Here is a 20237-nt window from a genome sequence, read left to right as displayed (position 1 = left end):
CCCGACCCTCACATACACACTGACCCTTACACACACACTGACACTCACATACACATGCCGACCCTCACACAAAGACCCCCCGTATAGCCTTAACAGACTTTAGGGGCAAGTGCTGTTAGCGAGCACCTATGAAGGCCGGAACGGTACACGAGGGGGTGGGTGGCCAGCACCACGCCTGACCACCTTTGTCTCCCCAGTGGCGATGTTTACACACCACACCAGGTACTCATTTGAGGCCGAGTCGACCTAGGGGAGGCCCAGGACCGGTTCAGGTAATCGTCACTGGTGTTGGCCATGAGCGGGAATCGAACCCGGGTCGCCGAGTTCATAACGCAGCGCGCTAACCGCTGCACTACCGCTCCCCGACCCTCACACACACGCTGACCCTCGCATACACACATACACAAAACACGCACACCCTCACGCACCTGCAGCAGGGCGTGCGGCGCGATCTCGATGACGGCGGCGTCGACCGGCACGTGCTGCAGCGCCTCCTGGAAGAGCACGGGGCTCACGAGGTTGTTGACGTGGTACTCGGCTGATGAGTACGTTGCCAGAGGGCTGCCCCAGCTCTCCTCGCCGATGGACGTGCTGATCCAGCGCGCCGAGCGCTCGCGCGGCTGCTTGATCACCTGCGGGCCCGGCGGCACGGCGGACGCGCCAGTGAGCCGGTGGGGTGGCGAGCCGGTGAGCCGGCGAGGGGGTGGTGAGGCGGTGAAGCAGTGGGCCGATTAGATGTCGAGTGCAGGGAGCGACGCGCGGCGTAGCGGTGGCGCGATCAGCGCTCGTTGCAGAGGTCCACGGCTCGAAACCAGCGGCCGCCCTGGTTAATACTGCGGGAGTATTAACCATAGAATACTACGCGCCGTCCGATTCCCTCACAGTGGACGGTAAAGATCCCGCGATGCCGGCGTCATGGTTCCAAGATTTTGCCAATTTAAAAAATGTTTACTCGCAAATGATTCAAGTGGGATCTACACAGCAATCGTCGCCCCCCCCCTCCCCCCCGCTACTACTTGGCAGGACCCTCCTGAGGCCTTCACGGATGAACGTAACGAGGAGAATAACGACGACAACATGACAGCATGACGACTGGCTGCGACGAGGTGGGAGCGGCGCGCGGGTTACCTTCTGCAGGGCGGCGAGCAGCACGGGCGCGATGGAGGCCATGTAGTGAGAGTGGAAGGCCACGCCGGCCGTGCGCACCTCCTTGGCGAAGATCTCCTTCGCCTGCAGCTGCTTCACAAACTCGGCCACCGCGTCCTAGGGGGGTGTGGGCAGGGGGGGGCGGCACAACCAGCCAGGCAAAGACAAAGGTTCCTCATGTAGCCTAAACAGAGCGTTTGGGGGGCAAGTGCCGGGAGCGAGTAGCGCTTGCGAAGGCCGGCAAGGCGTGCCAAGGGGGTGGTTTGGTCAACACCACGCCCGGCCACCTTTGTCTCCCCGGTACTGATGATTTACTACTCACACCGCACCGGGTACTCATTTAAGGTTGAGTCACCATAGGGGGTGGACCACAATGGGTTGAAACTTTCGCCACTGTTAATGGTCGTGAGCGAGAATCGAACTTGTGTCGCAGGGTTCACACCGCGGTACGCTAACTGCTGCACTCGTGTGCTCTCTGTGCATGTGTAATCAGTGTATATGTGCTACTCGCTAACAGCACTTGCTCCAACATTCTGTTGAGGCTAAACGGGGGATCTCTGTCTTTTATGTGTGTAAGTACAAGTGTGAGCGTTCTCGCGTGTGTGTGTATATCAGCGTGTGTGTGTTTATCAGTGTATGTGTGTGTATATCAGCGTGAACGTGTGCGTGTGTGTGTTTATCAGCATGTGTGTGTATATAAGTGTATGTGTGTGTATATCAGCGTGAAGGTGCGCGTGTGTGCGTGTCTCTTTTGTGCACACCGCACCTTGGGGCCGGAGATGGTGACGGTGTCCTCGGAGTTGTGGCAGGCTGGCACCACGCCGGGCGGACACTGCTTCTTGCACTCGGCCCAAGTGAGGCCTGGGGGCAATGGCACAGAGGCAGCCATGCTCACTCACTACTCCCTCTCGCTCAACTGCTCACTCGTTCGCTCGCTCACACACACTCGCTCACTCACTCGCTCACGACACACTTGCACGCTCGCTCGCACACACTCGTTCGCTCGCTCGCTCACACACGCTCGCTCACTCACTCGCTCACGACACACTCGTTCGCTCGCTCACACACACACACTCGCTCACTCACTCGCTCACTACACACTCGTTCGCTCGCTCACACACGCTCGTTCACTCACTCGCTCACACATGCTCGCTCACTACTCCCTCTCGCTCAACTGCTCACTCGTTCGCTCGCTCACACACGCTCGTTCACTCACTCGCTCACTACACACTCATTCGCTCGCTCACACACTCAATACACACTCGCGCGCTCGCTCACTACACACTCGTTCTCTAATCTGCTCACTCACTCCCTCTCTTATCTTCCATTAATTTACCGCTTGTTGTTCAACACGATGTCCGACGTTTCGCTCCGCATGCTGAGACCTTCCTAACGCAGCTTCACATGTGGAGTCGTCGAACATTACGCGGTACGACCAAAAAATAACCGCGACAACCCACGCAGTGGCGTTTTATAGGGCGGTCACACAAATGTGATTAGTTTAAGGCACTTTTGCTCATTTGGCGCACATCTCATGTGAGCGAGCGATTGTGCGATGCACGCGACTGTACGAGCCTGCCTCACGAGAACGCACGAGCGTGCACGTAGCCGTGTACGTGAGCGCGTGCGCACCAGCAATCGCACGAGCTTGTGTGCGCGTGCGATGATGATGATGATGCGAGCGCGTCTCTCACCGACGGCCGCCATGGCGCCCGCAGGGAGCTTGGCCTCCTTGATGCAGCGGCCGCGCCAGTACGCCGCCTGCACGACCTCGTGCCGCGACAGCGAGCCGTCCGCGTAGCCGCACGCCAGCTCGCCCACCGAGTGGCCCACGATGCCGTCCGGGCGCAGACCCATCTCCGCCAGCATGTCGATCTGCGCGATCTGCACGACGCACAGAGGGCGGCAGCAATGCACGTGATGTCAGCCGCTTTAGAGAACACGCCACCGGGGTAAGGCCGCCGGGCCCAGGTGGCTGGGGCGAGGCGGCCGGGGCGGCTTGGAGGTCAGAGCTCTGAGTCTGCACCGCTGAGAAATCGTGGATTCGAATCCAGGGGAAGCCCTCATCTAGCAGAGGATAGATCATGGCTGTTGATGATGATTTTATTTTGGCGCGGTGAAACAGGCCCTTGCCTGTTTGCTTACTGTTGTTTGACCGTATTCTCCAGATTTGGTGACTTTATCCCACCGTTGGGGGTGCGTCTAGTAATCAAATAGCTGTGTGCGTGCGCACGCGCGTGTGACAAGATGAGTACAACCGCAATGACAAATCACGGGGTGCGTCCAACTTTCCGTTGGGTCTTCTTCTAACACGGAGGTCGCGGCATCTGGTATTTGGGGCAGCGAGCGAGCGAGCGGCGGAGCCGCAGGCCGGCGGGCCTTGCCTGAATGGCGGCGAGTCCCACGAAGGAGTTGACCGTGTCCTCGAAGGTGGAATTGTCGGCGTGGGTGAGGAGCCGCACGAGGTCCAGCCCCGTGTCGGACAGCGCGCTCGCCGTGCGCTCCACCGACGCGCGGAACGGACCCAGCGACATCAGGTCCTTGCCCATGCCCGGCCACTGCGTGCCCATGCCTGCGCGCACGCACGGGTGCAACGTGAAGCCTCAACAGACTGTTGGGGCAAACGCTGTTAGCCAGTAGCACCGATGCAGGCTGGCACGTCACACGAGACAGTGGGTTGCCGAAACCACGCCCAGCCGCTTTTGTCTCCCCAGTGGCGATGTTTACACGTTGCACTAGTTATTCATTTGAGGCTGAGTTGACCTCGTGAGGCCAAGGACTAATTTAGGTAATCGTCACCGGTAACGGACGTGAGCGGGAATTTAACTCTGGTCCCCGGGTTCGTGGTGCAGCGCGCTAGCCGCTGCAATACCACACGCACACACAGCCTACGCCAGAGGTCGCAACCGGGTACCCGATACCCGTACCCTACCCGATACCCGGGTACGGGTACCCGTTTGCGACCCTGGTGCGGCCGGGTATGGGTAAGGAATCAAAACCCGTTTGCGACCTCCGCAGGCTGTTACGGCGAGTGATGTTAGTGAACACCACTGAAGGCCGGCACGGCACACACAGGGGTGGTGTGGAAAAATCCTCAATGCACTCGGTAATGATTGAAGGTTTCAATAGACCTAGGCGTGGACCAGGTTCGCAGTTCATTTAGAACGCAGTGAATACGTTTAATCGTACGACATAATTCTAAACAGATTTTGTGGGTTGGACCACCCGACAAAGCCAAAGTAATTTCAGTTTAACGCAACGGTGATAACCGCGACGGTGACTACGAGAACGACGACAACAACCGCAGCAGCGGCCCTGGCTGAGCGGCACCCACCTGAGCAGATGTACCAGAGCGGACGGTTGCTGGCGCCCTGCCCGACCTCCTCCTCCTCGCCCCCCTCCTCGTCGGCAACGAGCGTGAAGCCGCGGAACGGCATGCCGGTGGTGGGCAGCGCCGACACCTCGTTCAGCAGCCGCACCAGCCCGGGGCTGTCGGCGTTGGCGCGCGCGTGCGACAGCATCGCCGACACCGCCTCGGCGGTCCTCCCCGCCGCCAGCGCCAGCTTGGGCACGCCGGGCTCCGCCACGTCGGTGCCGGCGTTGCCGGCGCCTCCCGGCTTGCCGTACGGCTGCAGCACCACGTGGACGTTGGAGCCGCCGAAGCCGAACGAGTTGAGGCCGACGACGCCGCCGCGGCACGGCGTGGGCGTCGTCACCACGGTGATGCGGCCGTCCGTGAGCGCCGGGATGTCCGGGTTGGGCTCGTGGTAGTGCAAGTTGGGCGCCCACACGCCATGCTCCAGGGACAGGATCACCTGAACGCCCGGGCACAGGAGGGGGCTTTATCGGGTTCGGTGCCATCCGTCCCGTCCGTCCGTAATGCAGCGATCGTGAGAACTCTCGTAACGACGACGACGACGACGACAACTCTCGGGGAACGCGCCCGAGGGGACGTCCAACGTGGAGGCGGAGTGGCGGCTTCAGCTCTGTGCAGGGGCAGCGAGATGATGTGATCCCTGCATTGCAGAACCGCGAGGGATGATGATGATGATGATGTTGATGATGATTTAGTACAATAACTCGAGAGGTAAGCAAGAGATGGAAAGGAGATGGACATGAGATACAGCGAGTACAACAAGCCTTTTGGGGCAAGTGCTGTTAGCGAGCACCTACAAAGGCCAGCACGGCACACAAGAGGGTGGTGTGGTGGGGAACACGAGCGGCCGCCTTTGTCTCCTTCGCGGTGATGTTTTACGCACCGCAACAAGTACTCATGGCCCAGGACCGATTCAAATATTCGCCGTTGTTATTGGTCACGAGCGGGAATGGAACTTGGCTCGCCGGGTTCTTAGCGCAGTGCGCTAAACCGCTGCGCAGCAACAGACACGCGCACGCACGCACATGGGCGCCAAACTCACCTTGGCCAGCGCGGCCAGGCCGGACGCCGGTTCAGGGTGGCCCATGTTGGACTTGGTGGAGCCGACGAGCAGGGGCGGGCGCTCCCCCTGGCAGAAGACGTTGACGATGCCGCCAGCCTCCTGCGGGTCGCCCACCTTGGTGCCGGTGCCGTGCGCCTCCACGTACTCGACGTTGCTCGGCTGCACGCCGCACTCGGCGTACACGGCGCGCAGCAGCTCCTGCTGCATCTCGCCCGATGGGAACGTCACGCCTGCGGCGGGCACCACAGCACGCGCACGCACGCACACGCGTTAGCACAGACGCGCTAACAAAGACTAAGATACCCCCCGTGCAGCCTTTAACAGACTCCCAGTAAACATGGAAAGTGTCCTCGTGGTTGAAACCATTGGACGGTGGTTGGCTCAACGTTCCACATTTACTGGGCTGTTGGTGCGAGCATTGCTAGCGAGCGTACAAAAACCCACGCACGCGCGCACGCACGCACAGAGGCAGGGTTGGGACTCGTGTTGTTGTAGCTGCGTGTGCGTTACCTTGCTCCTTGTATCCGTCCGTGTTGCTGCGTGCGTTGAGCACGGTGGCGTACACACGTTTGGCGAGCCTCTTGCTCGTGAGCAGCACCACCACGGCCGCCTCGGAGCGGCAGTAGCCGTTACCTGGACATGCGGACGGGGGGTCGGGTGGAGGAGTTTAGGGGGCGAGAAGGTGCAATCAGCAACGGCCAATCCGTCAGTGCGGCACCGGCACCGCTCGTCCCAACCGCCATCCACCACCATCATCGGCATCGTTACTTGTATTTTATACCGCGCCTCCCATGCAGTACGTGAGACCACAAAACAAAGGTAAATGATTAACACTGCACGTTGAAGATCCCGTGACATCAAGGACAAGGTGAGGATCATTGTGTGGCGGCGTCAACGGTCCAACTGTGACAAAATTTACAAAATGACACCGCAAATTACCGATGTGGAATACACACAGAAATCATCGCACCCTCCTGTGAAACACTTGGCAGGAGCCTCGCGAAAAAGTCATGAGACTCAGCGAGGCTTTTCTTGGAAAATAAGCGGAGCAATAATAATCACAACAAAATTCACGATACTTCTGGTGAAGCTGTTCCACAGAGCTCTGGTGTCAAAACACAGGGCAGGCGTGACCGCTGTGACCCCATTCACTCGTACTCGAAAGGGAAAGCAGATTGAAAATTAATGTTTTACAAACTTTACTGATATCCTCGATGATTGTGGGAGCTCTACCTTGAGTTATGGCCTCGTTAAGGATTTATGGGCATGCTGCTGCTGCAGATGAGACGCAGCCACCTAACAGCAGCAGCTGGCGCGACCTTTGAACTCGTCACTCTTCACTGCACGAGCTATTATTACTATCTTTTTCTAGATTTGAAGCTTTCGTGACTGCAAGGATTCATACTCTTAGTTTTTTTGGTAAAGTCACGTAGGTAAAGAAAATGAAATTAAAATTAATAAAAAATAAAATAATAATATTATGAAATTAAATTAATACAAATAAAATAATAATATTATTTTATTTGTATTAATTAAAATTTATAAAAATAAAATATTATTATTGAAAAAAATGAAATTAAAATTAATACAAATAAAATAATATTATTATTATTTATTTTTTTATTTTAATTTTATTTTTTTCAATAATAATATTTTATTTTTATAAATTTTAATTTTATTTTTTTCAATAATAATCATATTATTTTATTTTTATTAATTTAAATTTCATTTTCTTTTACCTACGTGACTTTACCGAAAAAACTAAGAGTATTATTACTATCATCACCATCATCGTAATTATAAACTGCAAGGCACGGCCGATAAAATACCGGGCCAGTACCGGTGTAAAAAAAGCGGACATGCGGTAAACCCTTGACGCACCGGCGGCGTCGAAGGCCTTGCAGGTCCCCTCGGGGCTCAGCATGCCAAGCTTCATGAACTGCACCGAGGTGTTGGGCTTCAGCAGCAGGTTGACGCCGGCCACCACGGCCGCCTCGCACTGGCCCGAGCGGATGGCCTGGAAGGCATTCTCCAAGGCCAGCAGGCTGGACGAGCACGCCGTGTCAATGGCCGAGCTGGGGCCTGCGGGGTCAGGGAGGGAGGGAGGGGCGGGGGATCAGTGTGTATTTTTCTCCAGGTCCTCCGGTTTTGCCCTCCACATTTAGAATCAACGAGCGATTAGAGTATTCGGCTGCTATACATGTCCACGTGATGAGCCACTTCGTTGAGCTATCACTTCTGAAAAAGAGCCTCATAGCTAAGTGGGCCTTACCTGGTAAAATAGGTCAGCCTGGAGAGGATTTACAGCAGCAGTGGGAAACCTTTTCCTTATTACCGATGCTGTTTTTTATAAAATCGCAAACCAATGTTTTTATGAATGCTGTTGTAAATCAGTGTTAATTATGATACTTTTAGCAAGTGGCCTAGTATTGTGAGCATGTATTGTGGGCCCTGGTGCAACGAGTGAATGGGCCCCCCTCCTGTCCCGAGTCCAATACTGCCCCTCTTGGCAAGTGTGGCATCTGAGCCTATCCTCTTGACGAGTGTGGCATCTGAGCCTATCCTCCGGCCCGCAACGCTCCCTCCCCACCAAACCCCGGTGCAGATGAACCGACGGCGCTCACCTTTGAGGTCAAAGAAGTAAGAGAGGCGGTTTGCAAGCATGGCGCGCTGGCAGCCCGTCATGCTGTAGCCGAGCAGCTCGGCGGGGTCGCGGCTCAGGGCCTCCCCGGCCTCCGAGCCGCTCACGCCCACCCAGACGCCCGTGTTGGTGCCACGCAGCTGCTGGGGGTTCAGGCCTGTCGCACGCACGCGCACACACGGGAGCACGTGAGGTAGGGTGCATGGAAGTGCGCACGACAACAACCGCCATTTGCCACTAAGTGGCGGTGACATCACCACGGCGCTTGTGCCAGGCTATGTGCACGTTGAGGCCAGGTGAAGTGTCGAATGCCCACTGGCAGGAGGTCACGGGGCAGACCCAGGTGCCACGGGTCTACTGACTGAAATGACTGGCCGATGCACCACCTGTGCCCCCTATTAAGTACGCACACACACACACGTGCACGCACGCACATGAATACACATGCGCGTGAGCACATGCATGCAAGTACGAATTTGTTTTGAGCAAACGCAAGCGACGAGCACGCACGCGCAACACGTTCGAGCACACACACGAGCTCGAGTACAGGTCTGTACCCTTACACGTGGACCCCACACAAGCACCGGAGTGAGAGCGCGAACGTGCAGACACGCAAACGCTTGAACGACAGACGAGCAAACGTGAAACTGTGAAAGGCAAATATGGATAACACAAGAACACGCAGATAGGTGGATGACAAAGACAGATCCACCGATGCGAAGGCATGAATGAAAACTGTGAACACCAAAACCCACAAACGTGCGAACGACACATTCATGGCAAACAACGCGCACACACGCAACCAACGCAGACGAGCAGACCAGAGTAAATGCATGCGGAATGGACACGCGGCAAATGAGAACAGCTGACAAACATGCACGCAGGCACGCGCGCACGCAGGCACGCGCAAACACGCAACGCGTTACCAGCATCTACGATGGCTTCGTAGGTGAGCTCCATGAGCAGCCTGAGCTGGGGATCCATGGTGTTGGCTTGTTTGGGATGAACGCCAAAGAACGCCGCGTCAAACTTGCTGATATCCTTCAGCTTGCCGTTTCGAGGGGGCAGCCCGTACAGACCTTGCGGCATGGGGATGGAGGATGGGATATTTAGTAGAGTCGTCCGGGGCACGACTACCATGGTTACCGATCCTGTGAGCAAATCACTACTCGATTCCTCCAGCCGTGTTGAGGCCTCGGCCTATCAGACACCGACCGAGTCATCTCGTCCATCTGGCTGTGTTCAACCACCACCACTAACACTGCAGGTCACAACCACACACTCACCCACTCACCCACTCACCCGCTCACCCTGCCCGCTTAACCACTCACCCACTCATTCACTCATTCATTCATCCACTCACTCATCCACTCGCCCACCTTTTTACCAACTTACCACACTGCTTTTCCCCAAGCACTTACAATAATAACCTTGTACAATTCAAGAAGTGTATTACCTCTTATCTACAACAACTTTAATCAGTGCTATTTTTTATGGCAAATTTGCATAGTTTGGGCCTGTGCTTAGCGACCGTGATAAAGATGAATATCTTGGGAAAACCAGGTCAGGTGGTAACCCCAACCGCTCGCCCTTCCCACCTGGTTTCCAGCGACGGTCATCTTCCGTCACCATGTCCACCCCGTTGATGAGGTTCTCCCAGAACTCGTTGAGGTTGTCGGCTTCTGGCAGTTTGCCCGCCATGCCGGCGATCACCACCTCGGTGGCCATGTTGCTGTGGAAAATGGCGGAGGGGTGGGGAGGAGGAGGAATGAGAAGGAAACAACATTCATAGTGCAGCTACTGACACCAAAACCACCGACGTAGCTCTGGAGTGTGCAGGCCGTCCAATTGCACGGGCAACCCAGGTCCCAGGCTACGAAGAGGTGGGAAGGCAGACAGGTTGTGGGCAGGGGGGGCTCTGCCAACCAACCATGCTAGGCCACAAGCAACAATTGGGGAACGGGCAACATTCAGAGCACAGCAGTGACCAAAATGTGTGGAAATTCACAAAGTTGCACTTCTGTTGCGTACTCGACACGCTAGCGCCGTTTAAGTGTAATTAAAATGGAGGACGTGTGCGATGCGAACATCACCCAGGGTTTCCGAGGAGACGCCTCCAGTGCGGCATACAGTGTATGATTTTAAACGCAAGCGACAACACCATCAATAATTCAGTGGGCCCGCTGCACGTTGAGTATACACAATATGTGGCACGCTCTGCGAATAAGGTAATCAAACATCGTAATCAATGGGCTGGTTTTTTTAGGCTTCATCATCTTTCCGTGATGTAGATTTACACATGGCATTTAGTACAGGAAAATAGCTCAATAAGATAAATATTTAATGAAGTTTATAATCTATATATATGGAGCAGCTGCAATAAAATCCGGCCCGGTGGCTCAGCTGGTACAGAGCGAGCGGATTGCAATCGCAAGGTTGCAGGTTGACACCCTGTTTGGGGGTTCGACTCAACCCATCATCCCTCCTGGGGTCGCTAAAATGCGTCCCACTTTGTGAAGAAGTCAATAGTGGTTGTCCTGTTGATAGACTCACCCCTGCCAAAGCAGTGAGTAATGTCCACCACTGGCTCAGGGCTGTAAGTTGGAGAGCCGAGATGCTCATTTGAGCAAGACATTACTTTGACCCGACAAGTAGCGCTGCTGGGTGTGTTATTACAACGCAGGATCGCCAGAGATGGCGACAACTTGGAGAGGCCTTTATCCAACAGTGGATTGATCAGGGCTGATGATGATCTATCAGTGACACATCGATTTTGGCAACAGCATTGGCAAGGAACTTTATCCGTGGAACTGTTGCGGATGCTACGATTTAGTGGGTTAACATTTCAAAAATATATTACTGGTGCACGGTGATTTACAAAAATGGTTTTGAAGGTTGACAGTGAGCATACACAGGCTCAGACTGATGAGGAACCGCTCCTGTACGGTACTGGTGCATCCTGGGTGGAGTGGGGGTTATGGGGTGATATTGCAATATAGGAATTGTAGCCCAGGGTTTAACTTCAAATCGGACAATATGCTCCACAAGCCATCTGGCCACATTCGCCTCCCCTCATTGAGCCACCTTATCAGGCCACGTTTCAGTACCGAAGCGCAATCTAAACCCACTATAATGAGGACTTGGCAAACATGACCTCCTCCACTGCCCATCAGACTTTGTATATTGTTAACAATTGTCTCAATTATGTATTAAAGGGTGCAGTGGTAGTGGCGGCGGCACATTGTGCTATGCACCCAGAGTACCCGAGTTCAATTCCTGGCCACAGCTAATCTCAGTGGCAGGTTATATCAGTAATGGACCTGCCACCCTCACCACCCTCCATTATCCAACCCCAACCAACACAGATTAACCAGCGTGGTGAAGTATGGTTAAAAACAAACCCATGACCGGTATAGCTTGATTTTGGAGCTTTCGTGACTGCAGGAATTATTCTTTGGTTCTTTCGGTAAAGTCACGTATAAAGAAAAAATAATAAATTAAATAATAGCATACGACGTTTCGATTGCAACACAAGCAATCATCATCAGGTATAATGAAATAGCAACATAAAATCTAACCAGAAAACTATAGACAGACATATAAGCAGTCAGATATCACCAAGATACATAGAGAGAGCAACACAGATACCTATGTCTGTCTATAGTTTTCTGGTTAGATTTTATGTTGCTATTTCATTATACCTGAAGATGATTGCTTGTGTTGCAATCGAAACGTCGTATGCTATTATTTAATTCATTATTTTATCTTTATACGTGACTTTACCGAAAGAACCAAAGAATAACGGTATAGCTTGGTTAAGCCTTTATCTTTTGGTGGATTGGCTGGAATGTATGTATTTAATGTATAGTATTTATGTTTTAATCTAACACAGTAGTATGATGGAAAGTCCTCCATCCACATCACGACTAAAGGAAGGCCCCCTTCCATTAACATTGCATGCTGCCGTGCGCTAGTAACCAGTGAAAACATAACTTACAAAAAACATATTGCTGACTTTGACACACGATAAAATATTAAATAAATATGAAACAAACGTATGCGTAAACAACCATTTGTTGTAGTTTCATCAGCCACGAATTCCTTTTACGCGACGCGGTTACTAACCAGCCGGGTCTTTTCATGGCACCAACATGTTCCCGCCAAATTCTATAACTCCATAATTTATCATTATTATTATAGTTATAAACAAGTACTGTACACGCACAGCCCGTTTGTGAATCTCCACTGCTGGATGAGGGCCTTAAGCTCGCGCCGTGCGGGTCATGGGGTTGACTTTGACCATACTTCACCACGCTGGTTATGGCGGGATTTTGAATAAAATGCTAAATTTGTTTGACTTAAAGAGTATTTTTTCCCTCACGAGAGCGAGTTCACGTCGCAACATACTAACTTCTGAGGGGAACTGAAGTGATTCGGAAATAAAACTGGATCTTGTTCTCATTTTAAGATGTTAATACAGCAGTGCTAAACCCTCAAGGTATGCACTGTAGCCGATTCCATTTTATTTTGTATTGAGTAATTATATGTCCACTGTACTGTACATAGCCACGGGTGTAACTTGACCATACTTCACCACGGCGGTTCTAGCAGGAGGATAGATGAAGGTTAGGTAAAATCCCCAAAGACAAGCGGGGCTAAAGCCTCCATAATTAATCATTGCATGGGTTGATCACCAAACACACAAAACAACAGGATTACGTGGGTGTTTGTGGGCAGGTGAAATGTACCTACCCCACCACCCCGCATTGACCAGAGTGGTGAAGTATGGTCGAATAACCGTCACTGCCCCTCGGTAAAGTCACGTAGAATGTAAAAAATAAAATAATAAAATAAGCATTATAAAAGAAAATGTTTTATTTTATTATTTCCATTCTACGTGACTTATATTATGTTTTATTTTATTGTTTTATTTTATTATTTCCATTCTACGTGACTTTACCGAAAGAACCAAGAAGATGAATCCCTGCAGTCACGAAAGCTTTAAATCGAAACTACAACTTTATTATACGTCATCAGGGGAATTGGCAACATTATCTAGCCAGGCGATGCTTATTCTCAACGTGACTGCGTAGATATTGGCTTTGTATGAAGTATATCATAGAACATATTTTATTCATGACAAAATAGGTTTTACCCTTTGTGGCAATAAAGCAGGTGTTGTTAAGATGTTCAAACAGCACAATGTTCAAACACCACCTTGCATTAACCACGCGTGATTGTGGTGAACATGCTGATATAATATAATCTACACATTATCTTTGAAAGTTATTGATCTACACCAGAGGCAGCCTTTCTTTATGGCCATGCCTCACCAGTGTCAGGCCAGAGATTGCCAAAAGGCAAACAAGTGCAAGGGCAATGCACGATCAGAGGATTTTATAGCTCGTGGTGAGATCAGCTACAAAATGGGACATTTTTTGCCAGTATCAAAGTATGAAAATAAAAAGAGGTTTTTGCCCTTTCTGGCAATAAAACAGGTGTGTTTTGCTGTTCAAACACCAAATAAAAACCTTTAGCAAGGAATCAAGTCTGCATTAACCACTTATTTTATTCAGTTTTATGTTGTGGGGCGGGGGGGGTCAGAAATCCGAAAGTTTATATTGACATTTCTGAAAAAAACTATTATATTTTGTGTAATTACGGTAGTTGCAGTTTATAAAAAGCATCAACTTTTAAGTTTCAACCAACAGCGTAAAGGAAGCCGCGTCACGTGACCGGCACACGTCGCGCGCGCGCTCATGCCACGTGACCAACGGACTCGCCGCGGTGACGTCGCGCGAGCAGAGACCAATAGCAGGGCGCGCTTTGGACACAGCCACGCCCCCCCCCCTCACACCGCGCGGGGAGCACGTGGGGAGCACGTGTCAAGGCGGTGCTCGATGTAACGTGTGGATTTATCCACTGCTGAATGAAAAAAACACAAAAGCCTCTTCTCTCCCTTTTCACCACAGGACCTGGGCACATGTTTGACGACAAACACGAGCTGACTTTCATAGCCCCCAATCCTCCGCCTGTGGTTATGCTATCGGGTTGTGTTTGCTCCGTATTGGCTGCCACATTCCTTGGTTCGTTCCCACCATTGGCCATTACGCTATTGTAGTCGACGGTTTGCAAGCCTTTTGGGGCTTGCAATCCAGAGGTCGTCGGTTCGATCGTTCTCCCGGCGCGGAAGTTCAAACAATGAGCACGTTTCTTGCTCTGGCCACGCAGCAGTATAAATGTGTACGCAGAGCGGTGGGATAAATTGTGGGTACACCCATTTCTAAAACGTCTTGCCAGCGTGGAAGAGTAGGCCAAATACAGTACCTAGAGTCGAGAGGGCTTCGCCAGTGTTTCCTTTAGCGGAGACATCGTCAGCATTAACGCGAGCTCTGCATTTCACGCCTTACGTAACGTTACATTCAGTGGATGCAGCAATGCTAATGAAATGCAGTACGTACAATAGTGGAATTCCAAAGGGCGAAAGCGAATGGTGATTACAAAATAACACAACACTGTAATTCCATAGCCCTTTGGCAATCCACTGCTGGATGAAGGCCGTCCTTACGCTTTTGCGTTGTAATTCTAGTGAGCCGACCATGGACATCACCGCAGCATTCCTGCTACACCGAATCATAACTGCACTCGGAATGTGCTTGCTTCGTTAAACCTCAAAGCTGTATAAACCTACGTGTACTGGGTCTCATTGATCCAATGCTGCCTTCACCGTACTGCAGTGCTGGACAGGTTGCAGTCCCAGTAAACGTGTCAACGTTTGACTCAACGTTGACACGTTTACTGGGTTCAACCCCATCCACTGCCGGCCACACCGCGCGGATCGTGGATGGTTATTACGTAACCATATTTAATTTACGTCGCCCAGGCGTTGCGGATTAAGGCATGGAACATAGAAGTGCAGTACAACAATGTTGCGCTTTCAGCGAACAACAACAAAAATGCCATTCAGTGGACTTAGCAGCAGCGCTGAATGGAGTGAATTGCATCAGCATGCAGATCACACACACACAGACATCCACTGTACAACACCACGACCACGCGTTAACAACTGCAGCCGCACAAAATCGCGTGGGGATTACGCGTACAGCAATCCCCCTTCTTGTCACTCCACTGCTGGATGAGGGCCTCCCCTTACGCCGCGCGGGGAGTGGGGATTCTTCCCGGTACTCGTCCGGGGGCAGCCTCTGTCTCTCCATCTACTGCATTCCTGTGATTCCCAAGTATACACGTGCGACGTTTGGGCCAACGTTGAAGCTTATGATCGGGTGACAACCCACAAACAGGGTGTCATAGGCGGCTGCGGGGCTACAGGGTGGGCAGCAGAGGGCAGTGCAGAAAAATCTTGCGCCCATGCTCCCTCGCACTGACCGGCGTGGTGAAGTATGGTCAAATAATCCACACGACGGTATTGGGGAGTCCCTCGTCCAGTAGCGGATTGACAAAAGGGCCGTCTGTACGTTCAGGGGAGTGTGGATACACATTTGAGATGGGCTTGCCACCTGTTCCGGGTTTGATACGGATAGTTCGGGAATTGGCATTTGTGTTCTGGTGGCAAGGAATTGATTTATACCGAATTGTGACACTGATAGTGCGTTGAACTTGATTGCAGTATGCCGCACAGCACGTATAGTGTCTGTGTTCGGTCTGTGGGGAAGGTGGCAACCCTTACTTTGAGGTTGTATTACACTCGTGCTGAATTTCAATGAATTCAACATGAACATTTTTTTAAGCCATAGCTGCTACACTGGCGTCTTTGATTTCACTTGTCCGTGGGGCGGGGGGGGGGTTACGTATGGATTCTTGGGGTTTGTCACTAAAATTATAAAGGTGTGGCCACGTGTTCCAGTACAGTACCTACGTGTGTACTGTACTGGTGTGTGCCCATAATCATGTCTTTGCCAGCATGGGCTGCCCTTCTCACACACACGTTACACGAACCAGACAGGAGGGTTCGACTCCCGACCAAGCCAGTTCATGAAATCTTGGGGCCCTTAAATGCCAATTTAGGCACCGTAAAATCACTCTGGCGACGTGTGAAGATGAGTCCACTGGTGGTGGATCAAAACGTTGGTCATTCAGGCGTATGTCCTCGAGACCCACCTGTGGCTGGCCAGCCGGTGGCGACGAGTGATATCTGAACCGACCCTCCCGACTCTGCTCTTCACTAACACACCAATGGCCAGTGTGGTGAAGTATGGCCAAACAAACCCCCCTTGACCAACACGGTGTGGGGGAGGGCCTTCATTCAGTAAGTGGATGGACAAATGGGCTCTACTGGCCAATTAGCAAGCCTTTGGTTTGGGGGCATGTGGGAAGGTTAGGTTCTTTAATCGGTCTATTATCTTGTGTGTGCGATTCTGACCTCAAGTTACCGCAATATTTCGAGACGGCATTCACAGCAACATTAAAACGCAATGCGATATCCCGATACTGTCCACTGTAATTGCATGCACTGCTGTTAGGTCGCAAAATGACCAATCTCGCCCTGATTGCGCCTGATCAGATCTCGGAAACGAAGCAGACGTTGCGCCTGGATAATTCTGGGCTGGGCGACCACCAACACTAACATCGTCAGCAGTGGTACAAGTGCAGTAAAATCCACTGTTGTACTCTGCTGTGCTTTATATACTCACCCGCCCGCACTGACCGGCGTGGTGAAGTATGGTCAAATAAGTCCACGACCCGAGCACGGTGTGAGCCCAGTAATGATGGAACGTTGGTTCAATGCATGTCCAACGGTTCAAGCCACATACCAACAACGTTGGCTTGACGTTGACATTGTTTGCTGGGAGGATGCCCTGTTCCCAAGCAGTGGATTGACATTAAAGGGCTCCCCCACGTGTACACTTGCAGAACACACGCGTGACGCATGGACGCGAATATACAGTACACACTGTACTGTGACGCATGTTATCGTAGCGTGAGTAGCTCATCAAGTTATCTGATCGCACGTGATTATCTCTGATGCAGGACCCCCCCGGCCAGCAATGGCAATTCCACATTAGCATGACGGCGCCAAGTCCATTCAAGCCCTACACGTAAACCCCATGTCGTGCACGTCTCCTATGAATGATATTGCAGTTTACGCTGCTCTGCCGTTCGTCAATACGATTTTAATTTTACAGAGAATCTCAAATCGCCCGCATTTCAACATGACCAGCCCCCCTTCTGTCAAATCCACTGCTGGATGAAGGCCTCCCCCAAACACGCCTTGTCGGTCGTGGCCGACTGTTTGGCCATACCTCGCCACGAGGTGTGTGGATGGGGTAAAGGAGGGTGGAGAGGGGTGGGAATGGTCACTTGCCACTGACGTTGGCCGTGACCCGGAATGCAAGTCAGGTTTGCCGGGGGTCACGGCGCATTGCAGTATTTGCTCAACGTTCGCGTTGCAACTGCCAGGACAGGCGAACGCATTGTGTTTTAAAAAAAAAAGTCAAAAGAATCCATGACTCTGCCGTCATTAGTCATGAACTATCTACTGCTGGACAAAGGCCCCTAAACCTCCCTCGTCAAAAGCTGTCGCGTTGTAAAGCCACTTGCGATTGCCCAGTCAACGCAGTCAAACAAAGTAACTCTGAACCGGGCAGAACCTAAGTTCGAATCCAGGGCCACGGCCAACGTGTTCAAACCGGTCCTCTGGGCAAATCCCTCTTATAGCCACACCTCCGATTAGCACGGTACGTGCGAAAGAAGTTCAACAAACGCACATAAAATCCGCACTGTCCAGCGTGGTGAAGTATGGTCAAACAACCCCGAATAACCGACATAAGGGCCCGGGGGAAATGCCTTCATTCAGAAGTGGATTGACAAAAACGTTGTAAGTTAAATACTCAATAATCAATAATTCTTATTAATTACACAGTGGCTCATTACCCAAGTGAGCCGGCATGCGCTAGAAGCTAAGCAGGTTTTTGCCTGGCCAATGATTAGATGGGTGAACAGTCGACCGGAGCGGTAGGGGAATGTGGGCGGCAGATGGCAGTACGACGAAATCCAGCAGCGTGTGTGTCCACTCACTCAGGCCCCCTATACACACACTGACCGGCGTGGTGAAGTATGGTCAAATAGCCCCCCACGGGACATGCAGGGCGTGGGGAGGGGAGGGCCCTTTGTCAAATCCAGCGGTGAATTGACAAAGAGAAAGTGCATCAAGCATGGTAGTAGTAATGTCACGACGTACGCGTGTATCCTCAACTTCTTTCGCACCGTACGTAGCTAATCGGAGGTGCGGTGATATATAATTGGGGGGGTAACACAGTGCCCCAGCAAGATTCGTTAGCCACACAAACACCCACGGCAACACAAATCGCTGCTGTTGCTGCCGACTGCGGGGTCATGGATCGAGAGAGACACTCAACCCCAGCGATAGGCGGCAGATAAGATTAGCGAATTACTGCACCGACAAAATCAATGGCTTGTCGCTCAGCCATTCGTTTTTCAGCTCTCCGCCGACGACAGATTTGGGCAAGGCCCTTTAAGACGAACAGTATTTATGTATTCATACGGAACACTGAGAGGAGAGGAAGAGACGTCCCTTACCTGCTGTGCTGCCGAATCCGAGCAGGAATTACAGACTGATTTGATGCGCGCCCAGCAACGGACGGATGGCCGTGCGGAATGAATGAATGAATGATTCACAGGATCTTTCAGACGTCCGCGGGTGATCGAGCGTATTTTCTCTCGGCAACAGCAGGGGATGTCTCGTATCGTCTTCCTCTCTCCGATGTCAGATTTGAGGTGGAGGGGGGGCCGGTCTTGAAGCTATCTGTAATCTTCAAGATGCCGTTGATGGTGATGAGCGATGATTACAATTCAGAACCCTTCCCCACGGCGAAAATGATTTAATTCTAGCGTCAAATACGACACTGGTTCCAATGCCGCCGCTGCTGCTGCTTATGATGATGATGGTGGTGGTGGTTGTCGTGGGAAGTGGTGATGATGGTGGTGGTGGTCACAGGGGAAGGGGGGGCCTTTGGGCTGTGTGTGTAAGGGGGGGGGCTGCTCGGCCCTTGTTGTCCAGTGAACACACACAGCCTTCCTTAGGGTAGCGCCTGTATTATATATGGATACGCAATCGATACATCTAGGAAGCAGCGACACACGTGGGGGGGGGCGGCAGGGCGGGTGGGGGGGGTGGTCCCCCCACTTCCCCCTCCCCCCACCGCGTCTGCATCCCCCCCCAACCCCGCCCCCTCCCCAACGACGTGGGCTGACTGTACAATTATCCGGTCTCGACCAATAGGACGGCCCCGTTGCCGTGACGTCACAGGGTCTGGTGGCGAGCGGGTGGAGATCGGGCGATGGTTCAGCGGGGGAGGGGCTATGAGGGGGGGGAGGGGCTATGAGGGGGAGGGGAGGGGCCCCGGGTTACCCGCGGTCACGGTCTTAGCCCTGCTCGGCTGTCCAATGAGCGCGCGCGAGGGTGATTGGTGTTGGGATGATAGCGTGTTCACCGGGGGGGGGGGGGGTCGGTCCATTCGGCGTGTCACACGTGAAGCGTGTCACCTCGTAGTCGCCCCCCCCCCCTCGTCACAGTGGCTCTCTCTACCCTTCGAGCTATGGCACTCGCCCCCCCTCCCCCTACAACATATCCCACCTCTCCCCCGGCAATCCACACCGGTGCCCCCTAACGCCGACCGACAACTCACTCGTTTGCTCAAACTGACTGCTCGCCGTCAACACCGCGTTCCACGCTGTGGATTTCTCCTGCACGATATCCATGCCCGCAGCCGGTGCTCCCCTATGAAAGACTTCGGCTCTCCCTCCCCACCCCCGATCCATTATGTATTAAGGTGCTGGCGATGTAACAAACCATCTACCGCCTGCAAGCGAACGGATCAATATAATCGATCCGTCTAGCCGGCAAAAGACCTCGGATACGATCCTCGTTTGGCTGCCATTCCGTAGCTAGTCTCGATCATCGGCTGTCGAGACCGTCTCGCCATTGGCATGTCCTTGCCCAAGCACACTCGCCTCTCGTCACCGTGCTCATG

At 52.5% G+C, this 20237-nt stretch overlaps 1 protein-coding gene across 1 annotated transcript in view; it reads right to left on the bottom strand.

The window, feature by feature from the left end:
- The window catches only part of FASN (fatty acid synthase), a 41062-nt gene extending 21784 nt beyond the window's left edge, over positions 1 to 19278 (bottom strand). Inside the window, exons 1-13 of the mRNA XM_078611029.1 lie at positions 18784 to 19278; positions 9825 to 9958; positions 9153 to 9305; positions 8210 to 8383; positions 7467 to 7667; positions 6096 to 6218; positions 5565 to 5815; positions 4481 to 4961; positions 3531 to 3718; positions 2841 to 3030; positions 1913 to 2007; positions 1129 to 1263; positions 429 to 632 (exon numbers count right to left, since the gene is read on the bottom strand). Of these exons, the coding sequence (XP_078467155.1) occupies positions 429 to 632; positions 1129 to 1263; positions 1913 to 2007; positions 2841 to 3030; positions 3531 to 3718; positions 4481 to 4961; positions 5565 to 5815; positions 6096 to 6218; positions 7467 to 7667; positions 8210 to 8383; positions 9153 to 9305; positions 9825 to 9954 (2325 nt within the window). The 5' untranslated portion in view covers positions 9955 to 9958; positions 18784 to 19278. The remainder of the gene's footprint in view (positions 1 to 428; positions 633 to 1128; positions 1264 to 1912; positions 2008 to 2840; positions 3031 to 3530; positions 3719 to 4480; positions 4962 to 5564; positions 5816 to 6095; positions 6219 to 7466; positions 7668 to 8209; positions 8384 to 9152; positions 9306 to 9824; positions 9959 to 18783) is intronic.
- Positions 19279 to 20237: the final 959 nt, after the last annotated feature.

Source organism: Lampetra planeri, chromosome 35 (assembly GCF_965212315.1).
Source record: "Lampetra planeri chromosome 35, kcLamPlan1.2.h2, whole genome shotgun sequence".
NCBI lineage: Eukaryota > Metazoa > Chordata > Hyperoartia > Petromyzontiformes > Petromyzontidae > Lampetra > Lampetra planeri.
This window is presented reverse-complemented; position numbering and strand designations above follow the sequence as displayed.